The sequence below is a fragment of the Palaemon carinicauda genome, chromosome 7 (genome assembly GCF_036898095.1).
Source record: "Palaemon carinicauda isolate YSFRI2023 chromosome 7, ASM3689809v2, whole genome shotgun sequence".
In the NCBI taxonomy this organism is placed as follows: domain Eukaryota; kingdom Metazoa; phylum Arthropoda; class Malacostraca; order Decapoda; family Palaemonidae; genus Palaemon; species Palaemon carinicauda.
In genome coordinates this window covers 54689420-54709946 of record NC_090731.1, presented here as the reverse complement: position 1 = coordinate 54709946, position 20527 = coordinate 54689420, and the positions used below count along the sequence as shown (strand labels likewise).

The window sequence follows — 20527 nt, the reverse complement described above, 5'->3', positions numbered from 1 at the left end:
GATGGAACTTAGACGTGGTCCTAAGGTTCCTCATGTCAGACAGGTTTGAGCCATTACATTCAGCCTCCCTGAAGGATCTCACCCTCAAGACACTTTTCCTAGTGTGCTTGGCTTCGGCTAAAAGGCTCAGTGAAATTCATGCCTTCAGTAAGAACATCGGCTTTTCTACAGAAAAAGCCACATGTTCACTTCAACTTGGTTTCCTGGCCAAAAATGAACTGCCTTCTCGTCCTTGGCCTAAATCTTTTGATATACCTTGCCTGTCAGAGATCGTAGGCAACTAACTTGAAAGAGTGCTGTGTCCAGTTAGAGCTCTTAAGTTCTACTTAGCTCATACTAAATCCTTACGAGGTGGATCTGAGGCATTATGGTGCTCAGTTAAGAAACCATCATTGCCAATGTCAAAGAATGCTTTGTCATATTTTATCAGATTTTTAATACGAGAGGCTCATTCTCACTTGAATGAAAAAGACCGATGCTTGCTTAAGGTTAAGACGCACGAAGTAAGAGCTATAGCAACTTCCGTGGCCTTTAAGTAAAATAAATCTCTGCAAAGTATTATGGATGCGACCGTTTGGAGAAGCAAGTCGGTATTCGCGTCATTTTACTTAAAAGATGTCCAGACTCTTTATGAGGACTGCTACACACTGGGTCCATTCGTTACAGCGAATGCAGTAGTGGGTAAGGGTTCTACCACTACATTCCCTTAATTCCAATATCCTTTTAATCTGCTCTTGAAATGTTTTTTAATTGGGTTGTACGGAAGGCTAAGAAGCCTTTCGCATCCTTTTTTGATTTGGCGGGTGGTCAAATGTCATTTCTTGAGAGCGCCCAGATTAGGGGTTTGATGAGGTCCTGTTGTATGGGTTGCAGCCCTTGACACTTCAGCTCCTGGGAGTCTTTCAGCATCCTAAGAGGATCGCTGGGCTTCGTGAGAAAGACAGACTAATAAGGCAGAGTAATCGTCTAAGTCAACTTCCTTACCAGGTACCTATATATATTTGGGTTTTGTTATGATATAACTGTCAAAAACTCTAAGCATATACGCTGTAAACTTAATTAACTCTGGTCTCTACCCACCACCATGGGTGTGAATCAGCTATTATATATTCACCGGCTAAGTTAAATATTTAAAAATGATATTTTAATTATAAAATAAATTTTTGAATATACTTACCCGGTGAATATATAAATTAAAGGCCCCACCTTCCTCCCCGATAGAGACCCAGCGGGATGAGAAGAATTGGGTCTGTTTACATGTATATGCGGTATCTGGCCGATAGTTGGCGCTAGGGGGCACACCCGCAACCTTCATAGCGATCGCTCGCGAGTTTTTGTGTTTTTTCTGTCGAGCCGCCGGAGGCTCAGCTATTATATATTCACCGGGTAAGTATATTCAAAAATTTATTTTATAATTAAAATATCATATTAATATAATACTCTCGCGTCCCCCATACCCTGACGAGGTGGTATTGGGAACGTCCTAGCCTAGAATTCCATCTAAAGGACTTCAGGTCAACTCCCTAGGACGAGTCACACTTCATTCCTTCATACACAAGCTTATGTAGGCCGCACGTTCCTTGCGGAGCAAGGAATTTGCGAGGTACAGGGACTCCTTTTCTCGAGTGCTACTCACTCGGATTCTGAGTCCCCGGGCAAAGCCAAAGCCAGTAAGGCTGGGACTTTCCAACCTACCTAAGGGTTAAGTCACCCTATGTAAATAGCATTTTTTGTATTTCGGTTATGGAACAAATGACAAATTCGGAGATAATTTGTAGTTTTCCTATCCATACAAACCTTGGCTATTTACATATATTTGCCCGCCAACCCTGTCCCCCGTGAAGTCCTACCTCTAAGCGAAGTGAATCAGGTCACCGGTGTGTGAGGGGGGAGGGGTAGCTAGCTACCCCTCCCCTATCCCCTCGCTAACTAGCGAGAGGGTAGTTAACTCTCGTTAAAAAGCTAATGGCTCGTCATTCAGCTACGCCGAAAGTAATACCCTATGTAAATAGCTAAGGCTTGTATGGTTAGGAAAAATACAAATTATCTCCGAATTTGTCATTTATAGAGATTATCTTTTGGCGAAGCTGGAAGACTAGCCATTAAGACTTCTAGACAAGGTGGCAACTACCAAACCCGCTAGTTAGCGGGGCGGGTAGTGAGGGGTAATGACGGTTACCAGTTACCCCTCTCACTCACACACCAGGGTATCCAAGCCACTTTTTATTTTGGCTTTGAGGAGAAGAGACGTATCCAATCTCTGCCTCACAAAGACTTGGTCTTTGAATTTTCTGATGCTTTTATTCTTTCAGGTGTATATGTTGCATCTTCCTGCCATCCATAATGAGGACATGTCCGGGGCCTGAGGGACGCTCGTGTGGGACCTTCATGTCGTCTGTCGAGACCGATCTCCAATCGTTGTGTCTGACATCCTGGGGATGGTGCTGTGACTAGGGTAACACCTGTGAGGAGTGTCGGGAATGGTCTGCATTCCAGTGGGAGAGATTTGGGCGTCAGCGTAAGAAGAAATCCAAGAGAGATCTTTCACCATTGGGATCTTCCTCAAGGGCAAAGAAACCTCGGACATCTTCTTTGACCCTCAGTCTCTTCTCAACTTCTCAAAGCTTCTGCTCACTCGGTCTCTTTCGAGGATCACTTGAGTAGTCGTGTAGACCAACTGACTCCAGGACAACCTCGGATATCCGGGGACGTTGCTGTTTCCCCCCATATAAGCAACTTCGCCCTCACCCTCAGGGGAATCCTTTTCTCTTTGTGATCTTTTACAAGTTTGGCCATCGCTGGGTGTTGTAGGGCTGCTTTCTATGGAAGTCTTGGTTGACCTACTGTAGTGGGGGCCTTAAAGAAGAACTTCTCTGGTATCCTCCGAAGTAAAGGTTCTCTCTCCGGCTGGCGTTGTCATCAAGGCCCTTGCTGTCTGCGAGGCTCATCTCTCGCTTTCTTCTGTCCCTGCTAGTCAGGTGCACCGACAAGACCAGCACGCACGCTCACCACCCCAACGCTGACCTTCTGCTGATGATGAGACTGCCCGCCAATACAGAATCTCCTCGTCTTCCAGGGACCATAGTCCTCTGCGTGCATAAAGACGTTAGGCCTCACCCTCCGTCAGGAAACAGCGCTCCAACTCAAGAGATCAACGATCATCTCGCTACCCTCCTGCTCGTGATTGTCACTTGTTGGCTTGTGATTGTTACTTGCCGGCTTGTGATCGTTACTTGCCAGCTTGTGCTCGTCACTCGTCATCTCATGATTGCTACTCACCAGCTCATGGTCGTCACTCTTCAGATCGTCGTTCACCAGCTTGTGATTGCCCCTTGCCTGCTCGCCCGCCGTTCAGCTGCTCCTGGATGCTCTATGTCAGCCTGCTGTTCTACAGCTTGGGATCACGCGTCACATCGAGATCACTTGTCACATCGTGATCACTTGTCACATCGTGATCACTTGTCACCTCGTGATCACCGCTCTTCTCTGCATTGTTCGCCACCTTGATGTTAGCCAGCTTGATGTTTGCCAACTTCTAGATGGTTTCCTGCCAGACATTCGCTTGCTAGCCCGCTACTCTCCATCTTGCAGCTTGCCGCTTTCCAACTCACCGCTCGCTAGTGTGCTGCTTGCCTGCTCATCACTCGCTGGCTCGCCGATCTCCAGCTTGTCGATCCCTTCCTCGTTGATTGCTCCTACACGTCAGTTGCTAATGCTCTGCTTGCCAAAGTGCCGCTCCCCAACAAGGTGTTAGTAGTTACTGTCATGTGGTGGGGAAACCCCAACCCCTCGCCAGCACACTGGGTAGCCACTTGGACTTCAGCCTCCCAGTTATACAGATGTATGCTCGGTGTAACCTTCTTGGCTGTTTTGATCTTTTCTTGTTACAGATTGTGTATGTGTTTGTGTCGAATGGAGAAACCCCAAGTAATCATGTAGTCCTGCCCCGAAGTCCCTGGAAGTGCTGTAATTGTTCCGCCTTAATGAGCAGGAGCCACTGGGATCCCCATTTTTGTGTGCCTCTTGCAGGGAGCATGATTGTTTGGAGTAATCCCCCTGTTATGAGCGTAGGGAATGGCCATCCGCACAGTGGGTGTAGTATGGCAAAAGAAAAAAAAGACAATCCAAAAAAAGGATCTTTAGCTTTTTGGGTGGCCCTCAAAGTTAAAGAAGTCGATGGGTGCTCATTTGTTCTCATACCTAATACAAACCCTTGACCTTAAATAGGAGATTGACTTTAGTAAAGCTGGAATCAGCCGCTAAGCCTGGTTGCCGGGCGATAGGGGAAGCCTCACAAGATAAACACAGCTGGCTGTCAGATGATAGGTAGTGCTAACCTTCACTTTGACTTTTGTTGCTGAAGAGTACACATGTATTTTCCGACACTTAGCTGAACTATTAATCTGTTCTGCTTTCTCTTTCTAGATTGCTGTTTTGTGTAATGTTGGCTCCATGGTCAGATATGCGGCTGTGTCCCGGCAAGTCAGTAGGGAATCTAGCTGGTACATGAGCAGACTGGAAGTCGACCCTTGGGAATTATGTAACTGCTGCAGGGGGTATTCCTGTTTATAGGAATCCCCCTGTCCTGAGTATAGGGAGTGGCCTCCCCTGCAGTGGTTTGAGTTTGTAAAAAAGTTGAAGGGGGATTCTTCGGAATCGGTTTTGGGTACTCCCAGGCTGATACCCAAGAACCTCTCGGGCTCCTTTCTCCCTTCTGGTTCGAAGGTTGCTACACGCTCTTCCTCTTCTCTCTCCAAGGCTTCGGCTGGCAGAGGAATCAAGAGGGAGAATGAATCCTCCATTCTTCCCTCATGCAGTCCTTTAAGTGTGATGGGAGTATTGCCTTCCTCTAGCAGAGGTACTCACATCTGGACCAGGGTTTGCTATGGCCCACCCTTGGTATTGATGGCGCCCCTTCAACGAAGAAACTCTGGAAGTGCTAGCTGCAGCCAGGTTGCAGAAGTCTCTCCGCCTTGCTGCTCCTCCCGTCCCACCATTTCAAGAAATTGGTGGAGTGGCTATATGAACGTGTCCTTTAATGTTGCTGATACCTCTCTTGTTGAGGAAGGCTTGTCGCCGTAGAAGTCCTCGACCATGGTGAAGCAGAGGTGCCGTTGCTCCCCACCACCTGTTTCTTCTGTTCCTGCTAATTCTTTTCCTGCTGAGGAGCTGCCCACTACCTGGATGAGGATGAGGGGATCACTAAAGCACATGATGACTGGCCTCTGCATGGACTTTCAGGAGGAGTAGCGTTGCAATAAAGTCTTTCACCAGGGGAAGCATGAAGGTGTGAGGTTTAAAGTACAATAATGCCTCAAGATACGAAATTAAATCATTCTGGATGGGCTTTTGTTTCATGAAAATTTTGTATCATGGGGCACGTTTTACATGTGAATCGCCTAATTCATTCCAAACCCTACAAAAACACCACATTAGATTTAATAATACTGTACATTAAAGCTATAACCACAATGAAATACTGTACAGCCAAATACATTTGGATAATTCAATATACATAATCTAGCAGTTAATACCTGTAAATTAAGTAGTCATTACAACATTATGCAATAATAAATGGAAAATAATAATGCACAGTATAATACTGTTCATATACAAAATATACAGTATACTATACTATTATTATAGTTACCCTTATTATAGAGAAGTACATTTTCTATTATGTATTAACAACCCATTTTCTTCAACTGGCTCAAATTTTTAATGGGTGATTATTTTATTCTCGGCCTGGCTGGCGAATCTCTTCGTATCATGAAAATATTTTCGTAATATGAGGTGTAAAAATCTCCGCATCTCATTTCGCATCTTGAAAATTTCATATGCAGATACATATGTATCACTTTAGTCATTCACTCGAGAGAGTGTCTACGGATCCTACTGGTCAGGAATACAAGCTGCAGAGACAGACTCGAATCTGTCTTGTGCCCATGGACGTTCCTTAGACGCTTCGGGATCTCCACTCGCTGATGCTCTTAGACGAAGGAAGAATGTTGCTCCTAAGACTCCTGACGCTGCTCATGCTATGGAGAATCTCTGCACCCCTTCCCTGTGTGCACGCGTAAAGAAGGCTGCTCATAAGAGATGTGTCTCATCTTTGGAGAAAGCACATCCCCTTAAACAGAGAAGACATGTAGGGATAAGGACAATAGTTAACTATGAACACAAGCACCATAGCGCCAGGGATCCCCTGAGAACCTGTTATGGGAATGTTCATAAACGCTTCCATTATCAATAACCAAGACTGAGGAGAAATCAGAGGGCCGATGATCGTAACGCTCATGAGCACTTCCATGATCAATAACCGAGAGTGAGGAGACATTAGATCGCCCAGTCCCCGTGTACATGAACTTCTAGTTCATCGCCAGGAGCACATGCTATATGCACACCCTCGTCTCCATGAGGCTGCTTCTCTGGGCTTTTATCAAAAGTTTGCAGGATGAGAAGCTCTAAAGAGGCGAAGTCTTCAATGCCGAAGAAGATACGCGCCAGATCATCAGATGGCGCAAGATCTGCTCAAGCAAGGTCTCCCAGGCCATGATCAATACATGCACAATCACTTCAGATGTGTAAACTAACACAGGTTCCGACAAGCGATGAGAAATCCTCTCACTCTGCTAGTGAATGTCATCCAAGTTCTCCAGAAAGAAAATTTTCCAACGTTCACTAACTCCTCAGCATGCACCCAAGCACCAGCTCGTTCGCATTTACCTGCAAAGGCAAAATTAGACAAGTGTTCGTGCTCATCTGATAAACTTAAGGGCATAATGAATCAAGGAATCAAGAAACTAGATTACACCCCCTCCCCAGTCCAGTCTTAATGTTTCTCCTAGAATTAGCATGGCAGCTGATCGATTCTTGATCAGGATTGCGTGTTTTCTCTCCTTTTTCCATTGTTTCTCCACTCACATTTAGTTTTCTTGAAGAGCTTTATGTGTAGAGGATATTGTACGAACATTTTTTTGTACATTAATTTTTTTTTTTGTCTCAGAAAGGTAGTTAATTAGCTGATGATTTTCAAACGAAAGTTTTTTTTTTCATTCAGTCTTTAGACTGTTTGGTAGGCATTTCAATGGAGACCCCTACCATCCTCTTCTCTTCCATTGGAAGAAATAGGGTTAGCCAGCCATCCATTGAAGATGAACAAACGTCAATGGTCGATCACTGTTTTTTTCCCCTTCAACATCCTTGACTGCGATCTTCTAGCCTTGTGCTCTTGTTCTTAGTGAGCAAACGTTGAAATTACTCCCTGATGATAGCAACTGACGGAATAAATGTTGATAACAGAACTTCTAGAGAAAAATTAATATGAACTTAAGGTAAGTATAGAAATATATCATACTATTGAAATTCTGTTTTTATTTAAAATAAAAAAAACTGTTTGTTCCGTACCTGGAATACAAACCACGCTATTTAATAGGGGTTATTAATTTCGTCGTAGCTGAAATGACGAGCCATTAGAATTTTAACGAGGGTTTAGCGGGGGGTAGGGAGGGTAGCTTGCTACCCCCCCTCACACACACCTGTGCTTGAGCCTACTTTGCTCTCGGCTCGGGTGGTGGTCGGACGAGTCCGCTCCCACCCTCGCCTCTTTGACAGCCATTAATGCTTTGGTCTTTGCTTTTTCTTCTACAGGGTCTTTGTGAAGTTGGCCTCTACGATCATGAGAAAGTGTCCAGGATTACCCGACCACCCTTGTGGAACGTTTATGTCGGCGGTCGAGACGGACCCTCACACCCTTTGCCCTTATTGTAGGGGCCAGCGGCGTGATAGTGAAAATAAGTGTGGTGAGTGTAGGGAGTGGTCTACCTCCCAGTGGGAGAGGTTTTCTCGGCGACGGAAGAAGTTCAGACGGGATATTTCTCCTTCGAAGGTTTCTTTGAAAGTAGAAAATCCCAAGGGCTCTTCTTCCGTTGCCAAACCTCCTCCGAAGCTCCCACTCGATCGGTTTCTTTCGAGAAACTGTCGAGTGGAAGCGTAGGCCATGGTTCTGTTGACCGATCTCGGGGAGAGGGAGAGGAAGTTGCCTCCCATAGCGAGGCAGCTCCTCGGGAGGAAATAAATTTTGATGTTGCTACTAATGATTTACTTCAGCTTTGGTATTCCTTGGGGCTCCAGGGTTCGCCCTCCAAGGAAGCCTTGTTTGACATGATCCGGTTGGGGGCCGCTGTCAAACAATCGCTGACTTTAGCAGAGGTTGATCCTCTGTCTATCGTCGACGTTGGGTTGGCAGAGGCTTCTGATGTGATTTCTCAAACCTCTGCGCATGATCAACTTCTTGTTGCTGAAGGCTTAGTTTCTCCCTCTGCTCATGCTTCGAGGGAAGAACCAAGTCCAACGGTCTCTCCTGCTGGTGATTCTTCCCCTCGGGGGAGTTCACTTACAGAGACTCCTCTTCGGAGGACTGCTGACGGTCAGCTTGCTGACCCCACGGCCCCCAGAGAGCGCATAAGGCATAAAGCCCGCCTTCCTCTTCGCCAGAGAGGTCTTCCCTTATCTCACAAGGTTGTGAGGAGGCGCCTCTTCGGTTTTTCGTCGCTGCAGTCCGCCGCAGAGGAACCTCGCCATCGTGAACCAACTCTCCCAGCTACGACCCTGGACCTCTCCGCAGATCGTTCGCGATCTCCTAGACCTGCTGACCTGCCGTCGCCGTTCCTGGCTGCTGACGCGCTGTGGGTACCAACGCATCCTGTTGTTAAACAGGCATCGGTCCCTTCTGGGCAAAAAGGGCGTATGGGCAAAAGTACTGCACATACTTCCCTTAAGCGCCAGGTTTCACCTGCGCGCCAGTGCACTTCGTTGGAGGTTCCTGACAAAGCGCGCCCGCGCTCACCTGTGCGCCAGCGCACATTGAGGGATGTTCCTGCTAAAGCTCACCTGCGTGCCAGCGCACATCTTTGGAGTTTCCTGAGATAGCGCACAGGCGCTCACCAGTGCTTCAGCGATCTCCTGTGCGCCATCACTCACCGGCGCACACCTGCGTGCCAGCTCACATCGATGGATGTTCCTGCTACAGTATAGCGCGCCAGCGCTCACCTACGGGCCAGCACACATCGTTGGAGTTTCCTGAGATAGCGCAGAGGTGCTCACTGGTGCTCCAGCGTTCTCCTGCGCGCCAGCACTCTCCTGATCGCCAGCGCGCTACTGCGCGCCCTCAACCTGCTGCGCGCCATGCGCGCCATCGTTCTCCTGTGCGCCACCGCTCGCCACGCCATCGATCTTCTGCGCGCCCACGATTTTCGGATCTGGACGCGGTAGGGAAGACATTGTCTTCTCCTACTCTCCAGTGCTCGCCAATGCGCCAGCACTCGCCAACGCGCCAGCACTCTCCATCTGCGCGCCATCCCTCGCCAGCACAGCGCCCACGAGGTTGCGCACGCACACCCTGCGCACCCACGCCCATCTCCAAAGCCTGATGATTGCGCTCATGCTCGCCCGCACACAAGGGATGTGTCAACCAACGGTATCTTCGCCCTCACGGGCTCTTCAGAGGGGCGATCATTCACCTCCGCTCGCGCGCAAGCGCGCAACCTACCATCGACGCACCCTCTGACATCTTCATCGCACGCCCCTGTGCGCCATCGCTCGCCCGGGCGCCCACGCCCTCGCCATCTCCCTCGCGCGCACGAACATTCATCTGTGCGTGACCCCCGTGACCCCGGGCTTTTCCTCTCGCGCGAGCGCCAGCACGATCCCCAGTGCGATCAGCAACCACCCACGCGAATTTCCAATTATGTAGCTGTCTCTGACCCACCACCAAGGGTGTCAATAAGCCATTCTTATATAACCGGCGGGTACGTTTTATATTTAGAAAATTTATTTTCATAATAAAATAAATTTTCGAATAAACTTACCCGCTGGTTATATAAGCTAGAAACCCACCCTCCTCCCCCCTAGAGACCATGGGGCATGGAAAATCTGAAGAAGTTGGGTATAGTTCTACCTGTAGTACTGCGAGGGCGCTAGTGTACACCTGGCATATCTGCGATAGCCGCGCGAGATTTTGAATTTCCTGCCGGGTGTCGAGGGACTTTAGCCATTCTTATATAACCAGCGCGTAAGTATGTTCAAAAATTTATTTTATTATGAAAATAACATAACGATGCAAACCTAGAGCTCTTTACACATACCTTCCCCCAGAAGTCCTGCCGCAATTGCAAACTGACAGTTTGTTACTAGTGTAGGTGTGAACTGGGTAGTCGGTCTACTCCCTCTCTCCCCCCTCACCCACTAACCAGGGGAAGGCAATTACTCCTCGTAAAAACCTTAATGGGTGGTTGCAGCTATTGCTGAAATACATTTCCACTGTAAAGAGTGTCAGCTTTACATAGTTAGGGAAAATACAACTTATTTCCAAATTTGTCATATTAATTTTAGATGCAGTACAAGCAGTTACTGTATTTTTCAAAGATTTTTTAACATTTATTCTTTCCAGCTTATTTGATAATGGAGCTCAACGCTATCAAAAGCTTCGCGCCAACTTCCAAAGAGTTACCGTCTGTCAAATGGGTCTTTCAATTTTCAAGGTGCAGTTAAGTAGTGTTATATAATGACCTTTACTTTTAAGTTTTAACCTAGCTTAATATGGTTACAGTTAATAGATTTCTTCACAAATACTAGGCCATCATACCCCCCTTAGATTTAGAAAAAATAAATTGTAACTACACGAATACAAAACATTGTTCTTTACATAGGAGTGTAATTACTGAAGCTTGAACACGGCAGTTAAAACTTTTGTCGAGGTGCCAAAAGCTGACTGGTTGTCACCAGTCAGCACCGGGGAAAAACGACCCCCCCACCGTTTGCCCAATAACAACGTTGTTTGATTTCAGCCGTGGGTGTGAAGAGATGTTCTCAGTTCATTCTAGATATATATTGGTTAAAATCAAGACTTTTCTATCTTTTCGCATTGCATGTTCATGTGTATCTCTTAAGTTATTCCACACAGGCAGATGTGCCCAAGAGTTTCAGGTTGTAAGTGTGGGACATATATGTCCAATAGGGAGACTGGCCTTCACCTCCTTTGCCCTTTGTGTAGAGAATACTTCACCCAGATTTCTCTCTGCTACGAGTGTTGGGAGTTGCCATCCTCCCAGTGGGAGCTGTATGACAAGAGGAGAAAGAATTCAAAGATGGATTTTTTGCCTTCAGGGTCTTCCTCAAAATTAAAGAAGTTCTGCCCTCTCTCCATCTCGCCTGGTACTTTCCCCTCTGGCTCCTCCCAGTTGGTCTCCTCCAGAGGGCGATTGGATAAGAGCAGTGGCCCTTTAACGTTCTGACAACCTTCAGGGCAGGAAGCTCTTCCCCTTTCCCTTGGCAAAATGTGGGATGGGCTCCCTCTCGATGGGATTCTAGCTTCTGCAGTGTCTTCTTTGGCCTTCCTTGGGTTTGAAGGGTCCCCCTTTGAAGGATATGGTAGTGGATGTGTTCTATTGAAGGGCTCAGCTGGTAAGCGTCGCTGCATCTGCCAGGAATGCCATTGACTCCTCCTCTTCTAGAGCTAAGAGGAGGGATTCTCTCCTCCTCTTGCTCTAGGACCGCCCAGCTCCACTACAGGCATTCGTCCATCCGAGGATCTATAGGGTGTGACTCGCGTGAGTGTATCACCAGCACATTTTCCCTCCAGGAGGAATGTGTGTGCTGAACAGCTTACCTCTCAGCGCTAAAGCGGGCATCCCTGCTTTCCCTCTTGAGCATGCCAAACCTTTGGGGCGTTTCATCGGACACAACTGCAAGCACGAGTTGTTGTCCTCACCTGATGGTTCATCTGTCCAGGTGGCTCAGAAGCACCAGCGCATTCCTGTGCCTGAGCATTCTAGTTCTTTAGAACTCCCTGGAGATCATTAGATCCCTCTCCAGGAAGTACAGTATGTGGACCATCAATACGTTGTAGCTGCAAGAGACTCGCACTTTTTTGAGCACGCACAGTTACCTGTGCATATGCGCCAAATGCCAGGTGTGGAGGATAGTGCTACTGTTAGCTATCAGTGTGTGGTTTCAACTCTCCACCCTTTAGCTCCGCTGACAGCTGCTTCACTGCACCTTTATGGGGTAGAGCTTGCAATCAGTGCTCACAAGCTTTTGCCTCGTATACATGTAACCCATGCATGCTCCACTCAAGATCCCGCTGAGCTCGCTCTCTCGTGTGAGTAGCAACTGTTCCAACAAGTATTGGGAGCTGCTTCGGTAAGCATGCCTACTCTACTTGAAGTTCCTGTTTTTTCCTGAGAGAATGAAAACCATTCCTGCTGTACCAACGGGAGAGGATGTTCCTTTACAGTAGCAAAGGCAAAGGCAGAGACATTAAATGAAGTCTATAAAGAGATGGAAAAACCAGAAGGAGAAAAGAAAATATTACGAATTGCTAAGGCCCGAGATGCTGCATATAAAGTTCTGACACAGATAAAGAAAATAAAAGATAGCAATGGTATAGTTCTAGCAGAAGAAAATTAAATTAAAAGAAGGTGGGAAACTTATTTAGAAGGACTATTGAATGAGGAGAACCCAAGAACAGTATTTGAAGATGGACTCCCAAACGAGACAGTTACCATAGGAGTGACTAGAAGAGAAGTAGAACAAGCAGTAAAGAAGATGAAAAATAGTAAAGCTGCAGGACCGGATAATATACCAGTAGAGGTATGGAAGAGTCTTGGAGAGGAAGGCATAGATATCTTGTGGGACCTGACACAGAAGATCTTCAACCAGGAAAAGATGCCAGAGGAATGTAGAAGAATCCTAATCATTCCCATCTACAAGGGGAAGGGAGACATCCAGGAATGTGGCAACTACAGAGGCATAAAGCTGATAAGCCATACTATGAAAATTGGGAGATCATTGAGAAGAGTCTCAGAGATGAAACAACAATTGGTGAGGAACAATTTGAATTCATGCCCGGAAGAGGGACTGTAGAAGCAATATTTGCTTTGAGGCAGACGATAGAAAAACATTGTGAGAAACAAAGGATTACATATGGTCTTTATTGACATGGAGAAGGCATACGATCGAGTACCACGTCAGGAGCTGTGGAGATGTATGAGAGAAAAGGGAGTCCCTGAGAAATACTTAAGAATCACCCAAGATATGTATGAAAGGGCAGAAGCAAATGTTAAAAGCAGTATAGGCCTAACAGAAAGTTTCTCAGTAAATGTGGGACTACATCAGGGGTCTGCATTGAGCCCTTACCTATTTGATCTGGTCATGGATGTAGTAACACAAGGTATTAGAGATCAGTCTCCTTGGTGTATGCTTTTTGTTGATGATGTTATACTGTGTAGCACTAGGTGAGAGGTAGTAGAAGAGAAACTGGAGGATTGGAGAAGAGAAATGGAAAATAGGGGATAGAAGATCAGCAGGAAAAAGACAGAGTATTTGAGATTGAAAAATGGCGAGAATGGGGAAGTTAGCTTACAATGAGAGAGATTGAAAAGAGTTGAAAATTTCAGGTATTTAGGATCAACAGTTGCAGAGGATGGTGATCTGGGGGCAGAAATGAACCACAGAATACAAGCAGGATGGAAGAATTGGAAAAATGTGCATGGAGTACTATGCGATAGGAAAATAGGGGTGAAGTTGAAAGGTAAAGTACACAGGACAGTTGTGAGACCAGCAATGATGTATGGAGCAGAGATGTGGGCAATAAAGAAGACAGAAGAGAAAAAGATGGATGTGGCAGAGATGAGAATGTTGAGATGGATGTGTGGGATGACAAGAAGAGATAGGATATGGAATGAGGTAATTAGGGATACCACAGGAGTTAGAAAACTATCAGATAAGATCCAAGAAAGTACACTGAAGTGGTATGGTCATGTTATGAGAAGAGATGAACAGTATATTGGGAGGAGAGTGATGGAAATGGAGGTACAGGGAACGAGAAGGAGAGGGAGACCAAAGGGAAGGTGGGTGGACTGTATCAAGGATGACCTTCGATCAAAGGGATTAACCGGTGATGAGGTGTGGGACAGAGGTAGATGGAGAAAGCTGACCAGAAACATCGACCCCACATAGAAGTGGGAAAAGATGTAGATAAAGAGGAAGAAGAAGCACACGCTCTCTCCCTCAGATCATATGCTAAACTGCGTGGCTGCAAGCAGAGATCCTGTGACTGAAATACTGTACCTTTGCAGATTTTCAGGCACGCTCCAATACCCTGAGTCCCATTAGGCTAGTGCGATTAGGCCTATATCAAGGGACATGAATCACTCATGAGAAGAGGTGGGCCTCATCCCAATGAAACTGGATCACAGAAGGCATAAGCCAAAAGGAAAGGTAACCCCGCCTCTGGGGTATACGTTCCACCCACCAATGCTCGTGGGCTCTAGATCACCTAGGGAGATCTTGTTTGTGGACCATTTCAGACCTTCTCCCTTAGAATTGGACAACATTCCACCTTCAGATATCTTGTAAAGAAAGCAAGAATCAGGTAAGCCTCCAATCAAAGCACAACAGGAGGCAGTAAGGTCTAAGGAATCACCTAGCATCCTGGCTTCCTTTATTGGGAAACAACCCCTACCTAGAGAGAGCAAAGATGCTGCTAATTTCCCAAAGAACCAAGCTTCCAGGTTCATGAAAAATCCCAAAGTCCTGAGGCATGTCATTTTCCCCATGATAAACTTACCTTCTCTTAGACACTGGGAAAAGTCTGTCGGGGCCTTGTTCCTCTATCTACATAGGAGGAAGATGAAGTTTCAGATTCCTCTGTCGGGGCACTTCATCAACCAGTTGTCCCTAAGGCTCTAGACACTGAGGAAAGGGAGTCAAAATAAACTTTTCTACAGGGTCTAGCCTATGTCAGCAAAGTGAATGGTCTGAGTGAGGTCCTTGCTTTCCTCCGAGGGGGAGGAAGGCAGCCATAGATAGACTATGCTGGGCAACCTGAGCTGACAGACCCCACCTTGAGTTGCTGTGGTCGATCTTGGCAGCTGAGGCTTTTCACAAGGTGGATACCCAGATCTCAGTTAGGAAGGGCCGGGAAGTCATACAAGATCATTCTGCCTCCGTTTTTTACTGACAGAGGAGGTACTATAGAGTCCAAGAAGCTAATCGTATTATTTTACCTCTAGATCCAGCAGTTCTGGCCATGGCCCAAGGCACGGCTATGGATCGGTTGGCAGCTCAATCGGTCGTTTTTTTCATTGGCAGATATCTTGGATATAGAGAGAATGGCATTGATGGCCTGAAGGCCTCATCCTGGATGGACCACTGGTCGGGGTTGGTTGGCTTTTTAGCCACCACTGAAGATTTGTCCTATCTCGATAAGCGTAGGGTACTCAAGAACACTGTCTTAATAGGCCCCATGGTGATGGAATTCCTTATTCATAATACGGCGAATTAGTGAGCCAACTGGATCCTGAAGAGACATGGTGCTGCCATCTCCAGATTCTAAAGGCAGGTTCCTCATAGGGAATTTTTTCACCTGCATAACGCCTCTATTTAAAGTCCATCCTTTTTTCATATAAAAGACGTTGAGAAATTCCAGAAATCCGTGACTCAGATTCCTATGTTACAGAAAGCCTCGCCTGTAGCTAGACATGCTTATAAGCCTTCCAATGACGGTGTTCAACCTAACCAGTTCACTGGCAAATGCCAGAACCCACAGAAGACTCCCTATTTGTGTAAGAGGAAAAGTGTGAGGGGGGTTGAGGAAGTAAGCAAGCAAAATCTCCCCTGTAGGGGTCATTCCCCCATGATAGCACCAGTGGGGGAATGCCTAAGTTCCAGGTGGAAGAGATGGCAGTTTTACAGGGCATAACACTGGACATTAGGTGTCTTGACGTAGGTAATCTCGCCCCATTCACCAATTCTTTCCATCCCCTAATTCGTCCCCCAATAAGGTCAACATCCTTGACATGATAGAGAGGGCCACTCTCCCAGAGGTCTTTGACCAGTCTCCAGGTTTTTACAGTTGACTCTTGTTGAGAATGAGTCTGGGGAGGCTGGAGACCAGTCATAGCTTTCTTGGCCTCGAACAAGTTTGTTCTGCAGACCCCTTTCATGGTGGAGACCGCAGCCACGGTCAGACAGCCAATAAGACCACTGGTCTTCTTAATCACAATAGACCTCAAGGATGCGTACTTCTAGATCCCAATCCATCCATCCTTCTTGAAGTACCTCCGATTTGTAGTGGTAGATAAGGTATACCAGTTCCATGTACTGCACTACGGGCTATCAACAGCTCGACTATCACCAGGATTTCACCTTTTATTAACCTGGGCCTTATCAGCTTGGGCCCATTCCAACAAGATCCATCTGTTATGTTATCTAGACCATTGGCTGATTTTGGCAGATTCTTTGGAGATCCTTCTTCACCAAGACAGGCTTTTTAATTTTTGTCGCAATCTGAACTAAGAGAAGTCAATTCTCAAGCACAAACAGAAGCTGGTATACCTGGGTACGGAGATAGACACAGTTAAGGGGAAAGTGTTCCCATCGCAGAATAGCTTGGCAAGGTAAGGTAGAATTTGTTGCAGATCCACCAGTGGCCTCTGTAGAATGCTTTATCCTGACCAGCTGTCTTCGCATGTGCTTGTTTGGGTGGCAGCTAAAGTCTCATTGGTCGCAATGCAGGGATCTTTCCGGAATGTTGGTTCCGATGGAGGAAGAGTAAAAAAAGAGGTCTGAGTTGGTAGCTAATACAGTCAGACCTCGTTTTTCGCGAGAGTTAGGCTACAGACATGGGCGTAAAACGCGAATTTTCGCGAATAGATACTGCACTAGGGTGTGCTAACTCCTAACCTAAAAAGTTACTGCCCCTTGCCACAAGCTGGTGCCAGAGCTGATGATTAACACGGTAAATACTGCCTAATATTGTTTTAAATTGGTTTCTACAAAACCGTTTATAATAATTTGCACAGTGTACAGTACATTTGCACACATATACACTACGTACTGGACACAGTAAGGTTACAGTACAGTTTGTTCCGACGCGATATACAAACCTCGTAATCATTTAATATAGGAATTCGCTTCAGCTCAGATGAAACAGCCGAAGAGAAAGAAACCCAGGCAGTTGTGCTGATTGGTTGGCTGGCGGTATGGGCCGGAGCTTAGGCCGCCGCCGCCCACCCTATTTCGGCGATCCCGAGAGATAACCAACAGATTGCTGATACCAATGACGACACGTTACCTGGTAAGAAGGGTGAATTTGGGCGTCTCTCAGATTATCAGGTAAGCTTGACTTAAATTTGTTAAGACGCCATTTAAATATGGCGGACGAGCTTCAACAACGTCATTTGAATGATACGATTGTTGATGAACACATGAATGTAATTGAGTTTGTAACAGGGTTGCCAGGTTGGCCTTTTTCAGCTAAAGACATCAAATTTGGCCTTTTTTTATTTGAAATTGGTTAGCCTTTAACAATATCATAAAAGGTTGGCCTTAACTTCTTAAAGCTGCAGTTAATCAAAGTTGGCCTTTTCTCTCTTAGGAAACCTGGCAACCCTGGGTTGTAACTTTATCGACTCCCATGTTCACTGATGCCCCTGTTGTTGTTGACTATGTACCTGATAAAGCATTCATTCCTGGCAAAATGCAAACTTTTTCCAAGGGTAAAATAATTGCAGGACTTCCTGTTAAAACAAGGGAGAGTAAGGTTTTAATCACCGAGATTTCTTTAACGACTGATGGAAAACCCTTTACAGCTTCGCCGGCAAGTCAGTTAAATTAAAATCTGCCAAATCTCCTGCTGATAAGCAGTTGAAATCAAAATATGCTAAACTCCTGCTGATGCAATATGTTTTTCAGGTTCACCATGTTCACCGACCAGACATGGCTCAGGTTGTTCATCCTCGTCCAGTGTCGTCTGCTGTTGCCTCGACCAACGTTCCAGCACCTCGGAGGGGGCACAAGAAGAGGAAGCCTGGACGGTATTCCTCTTCTAGTTCCTCCTTCTCTCTCCTCTCTCCTCTTCCTCTTCGTCTTCATCTTCTGACTCTGACTCTTCTCCCCCAGAAGAAGAGGAAAGCGAAGAGAGAATGAGGGTGGTGTGCGTGATTCCCGTGTTCCCCGCACTAGTGGGACTGTTCACGGCGAATCTCGCGCAAGGCCTCCATGCACGACAACCGCACTCGAGAGCGTAGGTATTGTCTCTCAGAGCATGGTGACGGGGTCCTTGGGCCCCCGATCTGCTGCTCAGACTCTAATTGAACCGCTCTTGAGCGGGGAAAGGAGAGTTCTGGCTTCGGCACGAGAAATCTCAGCTGTGGTCTCTCTTGAAGAATCCGCGGTACGCACGACTACCTCCACGGTGGGAGCCACGCGGACCGACTCAGCAACTCATGTGTCGCATGAGCTGGGAACAGGCCCAGACAGTCGCGCACTCAACCTGCGTGACTCGGGCCTGGCATGGAGCCACCTTGTGGCTCAACCCGCGGCATGGGGGCCTGTCGTGCACGACCAGGCTAGCTCTCGCGCATACCAGCTGCGCGAGATGCAGCCAACCCCTATGCTTTCTGGCCATGTAACAGGTGAGGCCGCGCGCACCACTTGCGCGACTAACCTGTCTACACCTCTTGGTGTGAGCGCTGCACTTCCTAGCAACCCCGCTCGTGCTTGAGCTCCTTCGGGAGGTTCATGGGGCTCGCAGCGACCAGTCACACACTCGTTTGTAGTGGGAACCTCGATGCATTCCGTCGGGGATGAACCCTGCCAGGGTCCTTCCTTAACTCCTGAATATACGCCTGGTTCGGTCCTAGGACCAGAGCTAGGGTATTCATGGGGGATGTCATCACCCGTGCAGCATGTTGCTTCCAGTACACCTACGGATGTAGTGGGACCGAGGGATCAGCCACTTCCACGGCCTTCACCGGCTGTGGAGACGGAAAATCCCAAGGTGGAGTCACAGTTCCTAAAGGTCATTAACCCCATGCGTAAGATTAATGGCCTCAAGGCTCCTCCTGAGGTAGTGTCTGAGATAAGTGTACAGCCTTGGAAATGATATGGGGAGCTCCCGAAGGCAATTCACGGCCCCTTACACTACCCTGGTTGAGACAGGCTGCTCGAGTATTGGATCGAGTGAGTGACCAGATCGCAGGACCTGGTGACTCGCTTAGGAGCCAAGGTTCAAACAAGCTTCTCCCTCAACCACTCCAGCGACAGAAGAGCTACCATGTCACAGAGTCTTCTGTGTCTTGTCCTCTCCCTCTCGACCCCGCGGTCGGAGCGCTATCTGGGGGCTCCTCGGTCGAGAGCTTGAAATCCCAGAGAGTGGCCTGCTCGGCCTCTGAGATTTCAACTATGGAGTCCATCTCTGTAGCTGCTCTCAAGGCTGCTTCATGGCTCGACCAACTGGTGTGGTACGGCCACAGTGTTCGCTCGGGACACCAAGCTCGCTACCCCCGAACACATGGAGTAGTACAGGAACCTGGCTTTATCTGGTGAGAAAACTGTTGCTTTTCTCTTGGACCAGTTTGCTATCCAGTATGCCAATCTGATCATCAAAAAACGCGAGGCAGCAGCCGCTCGTTTGGCGAGACAGATTGGTTCAGGAGAGGCCCTGGCACTCAGGAACACTCCTATTAGAGCGGCAACTTCTCTCTTTCCTCCAGAGGAAGTTCGGGTCGCGCTGGATAAATGGCGCCTCGACTCGAAGGACTCCTTTTTCCACCAGGCGCAGGGATTGAGTTTCAAGGGACCTGGTCCCGCAAAACCGTCCGCACGCAGGCAGAGTCAGGCCAAGCCCACGGGAAGTAGTAAGGGTACCACTGGTCGTGCTCCTGCTGCTCCTGTGCAGCCGATACCTGTTCCTGTTCAGAAGGGTTCTGCCCCCAAACAGGCCTTTCAGCCTTCCTCGAGAGCTTCTCCACGTTGGGGAAAGAACAGGGGCAAGCAAGGGTAAGGGAAATGCTGAGATTGGCTTTCCCCTTCCCATGCTGCCGCGGGTAGGGGGATGCCTATCGCGCCATTGGGCGATGTGGCAGCACCTCAGGTCCAAGGAATGGGTAGTGTCGACCCTTCGCGAAGGGTACAAAGCTCCCATTCCTGCTTCATCGGCCCCCCTGTCCTCCACTCCAATAGCGTTCCACACATACGCTCCAACATCCCTGAAGGCTCTGGCCTTGGTGGCAGAGGTCCAGGAAATGATGGAGAAGGATACGCTAGAAGTCGTACACGATCAGTCACCAGGAGGTTGGAGACTGATCAGTGAACTTTCGCCATTGAACAAGTTTGTTCAGCAAACTGCGTTCAAGATGCTAACAGTTCGCACTGTGCTGTTAGCCATCAGGCAGTACTTCATGCTTTCGATAGACTTGAAGGATGCGTACTTTCAAGTATCATTTCATCGGTCGTCTAGGTTAAGTAAAATTTGGAAATCAAATAGCCTGAAATTACATATAAAACTCAGGCTATATATCACTTTAGTGAGATCTGTGTTACTGTATGGACAGTCATGGTAAGGCAATGAAACAATATCCAACAGATTTAGTATATTTGAGAACAAAGCTGTCAGAAGAATATTGGGAGTTAAACGGCAGGACGTGATTAGAAATTAGACTACAAGAGAGATTACTTGAGT

The 20527-nt window shown here is 47.3% G+C and overlaps 1 protein-coding gene across 2 annotated transcripts in view; it reads left to right on the top strand.

The window, feature by feature from the left end:
• LOC137643924 (pre-piRNA 3'-exonuclease trimmer-like) overlaps window positions 1-20527 on the top strand; it is a 227484-nt gene that overhangs the window by 14343 nt on the left and 192614 nt on the right. For both annotated transcript variants that reach the window (XM_068376689.1, XM_068376688.1), the window contains exon 3: window positions 10451-10541. In XM_068376689.1, coding sequence (XP_068232790.1) covers window positions 10451-10541 — 91 coding nt within the window. The remainder of the gene's footprint in view (window positions 1-10450; window positions 10542-20527) is intronic.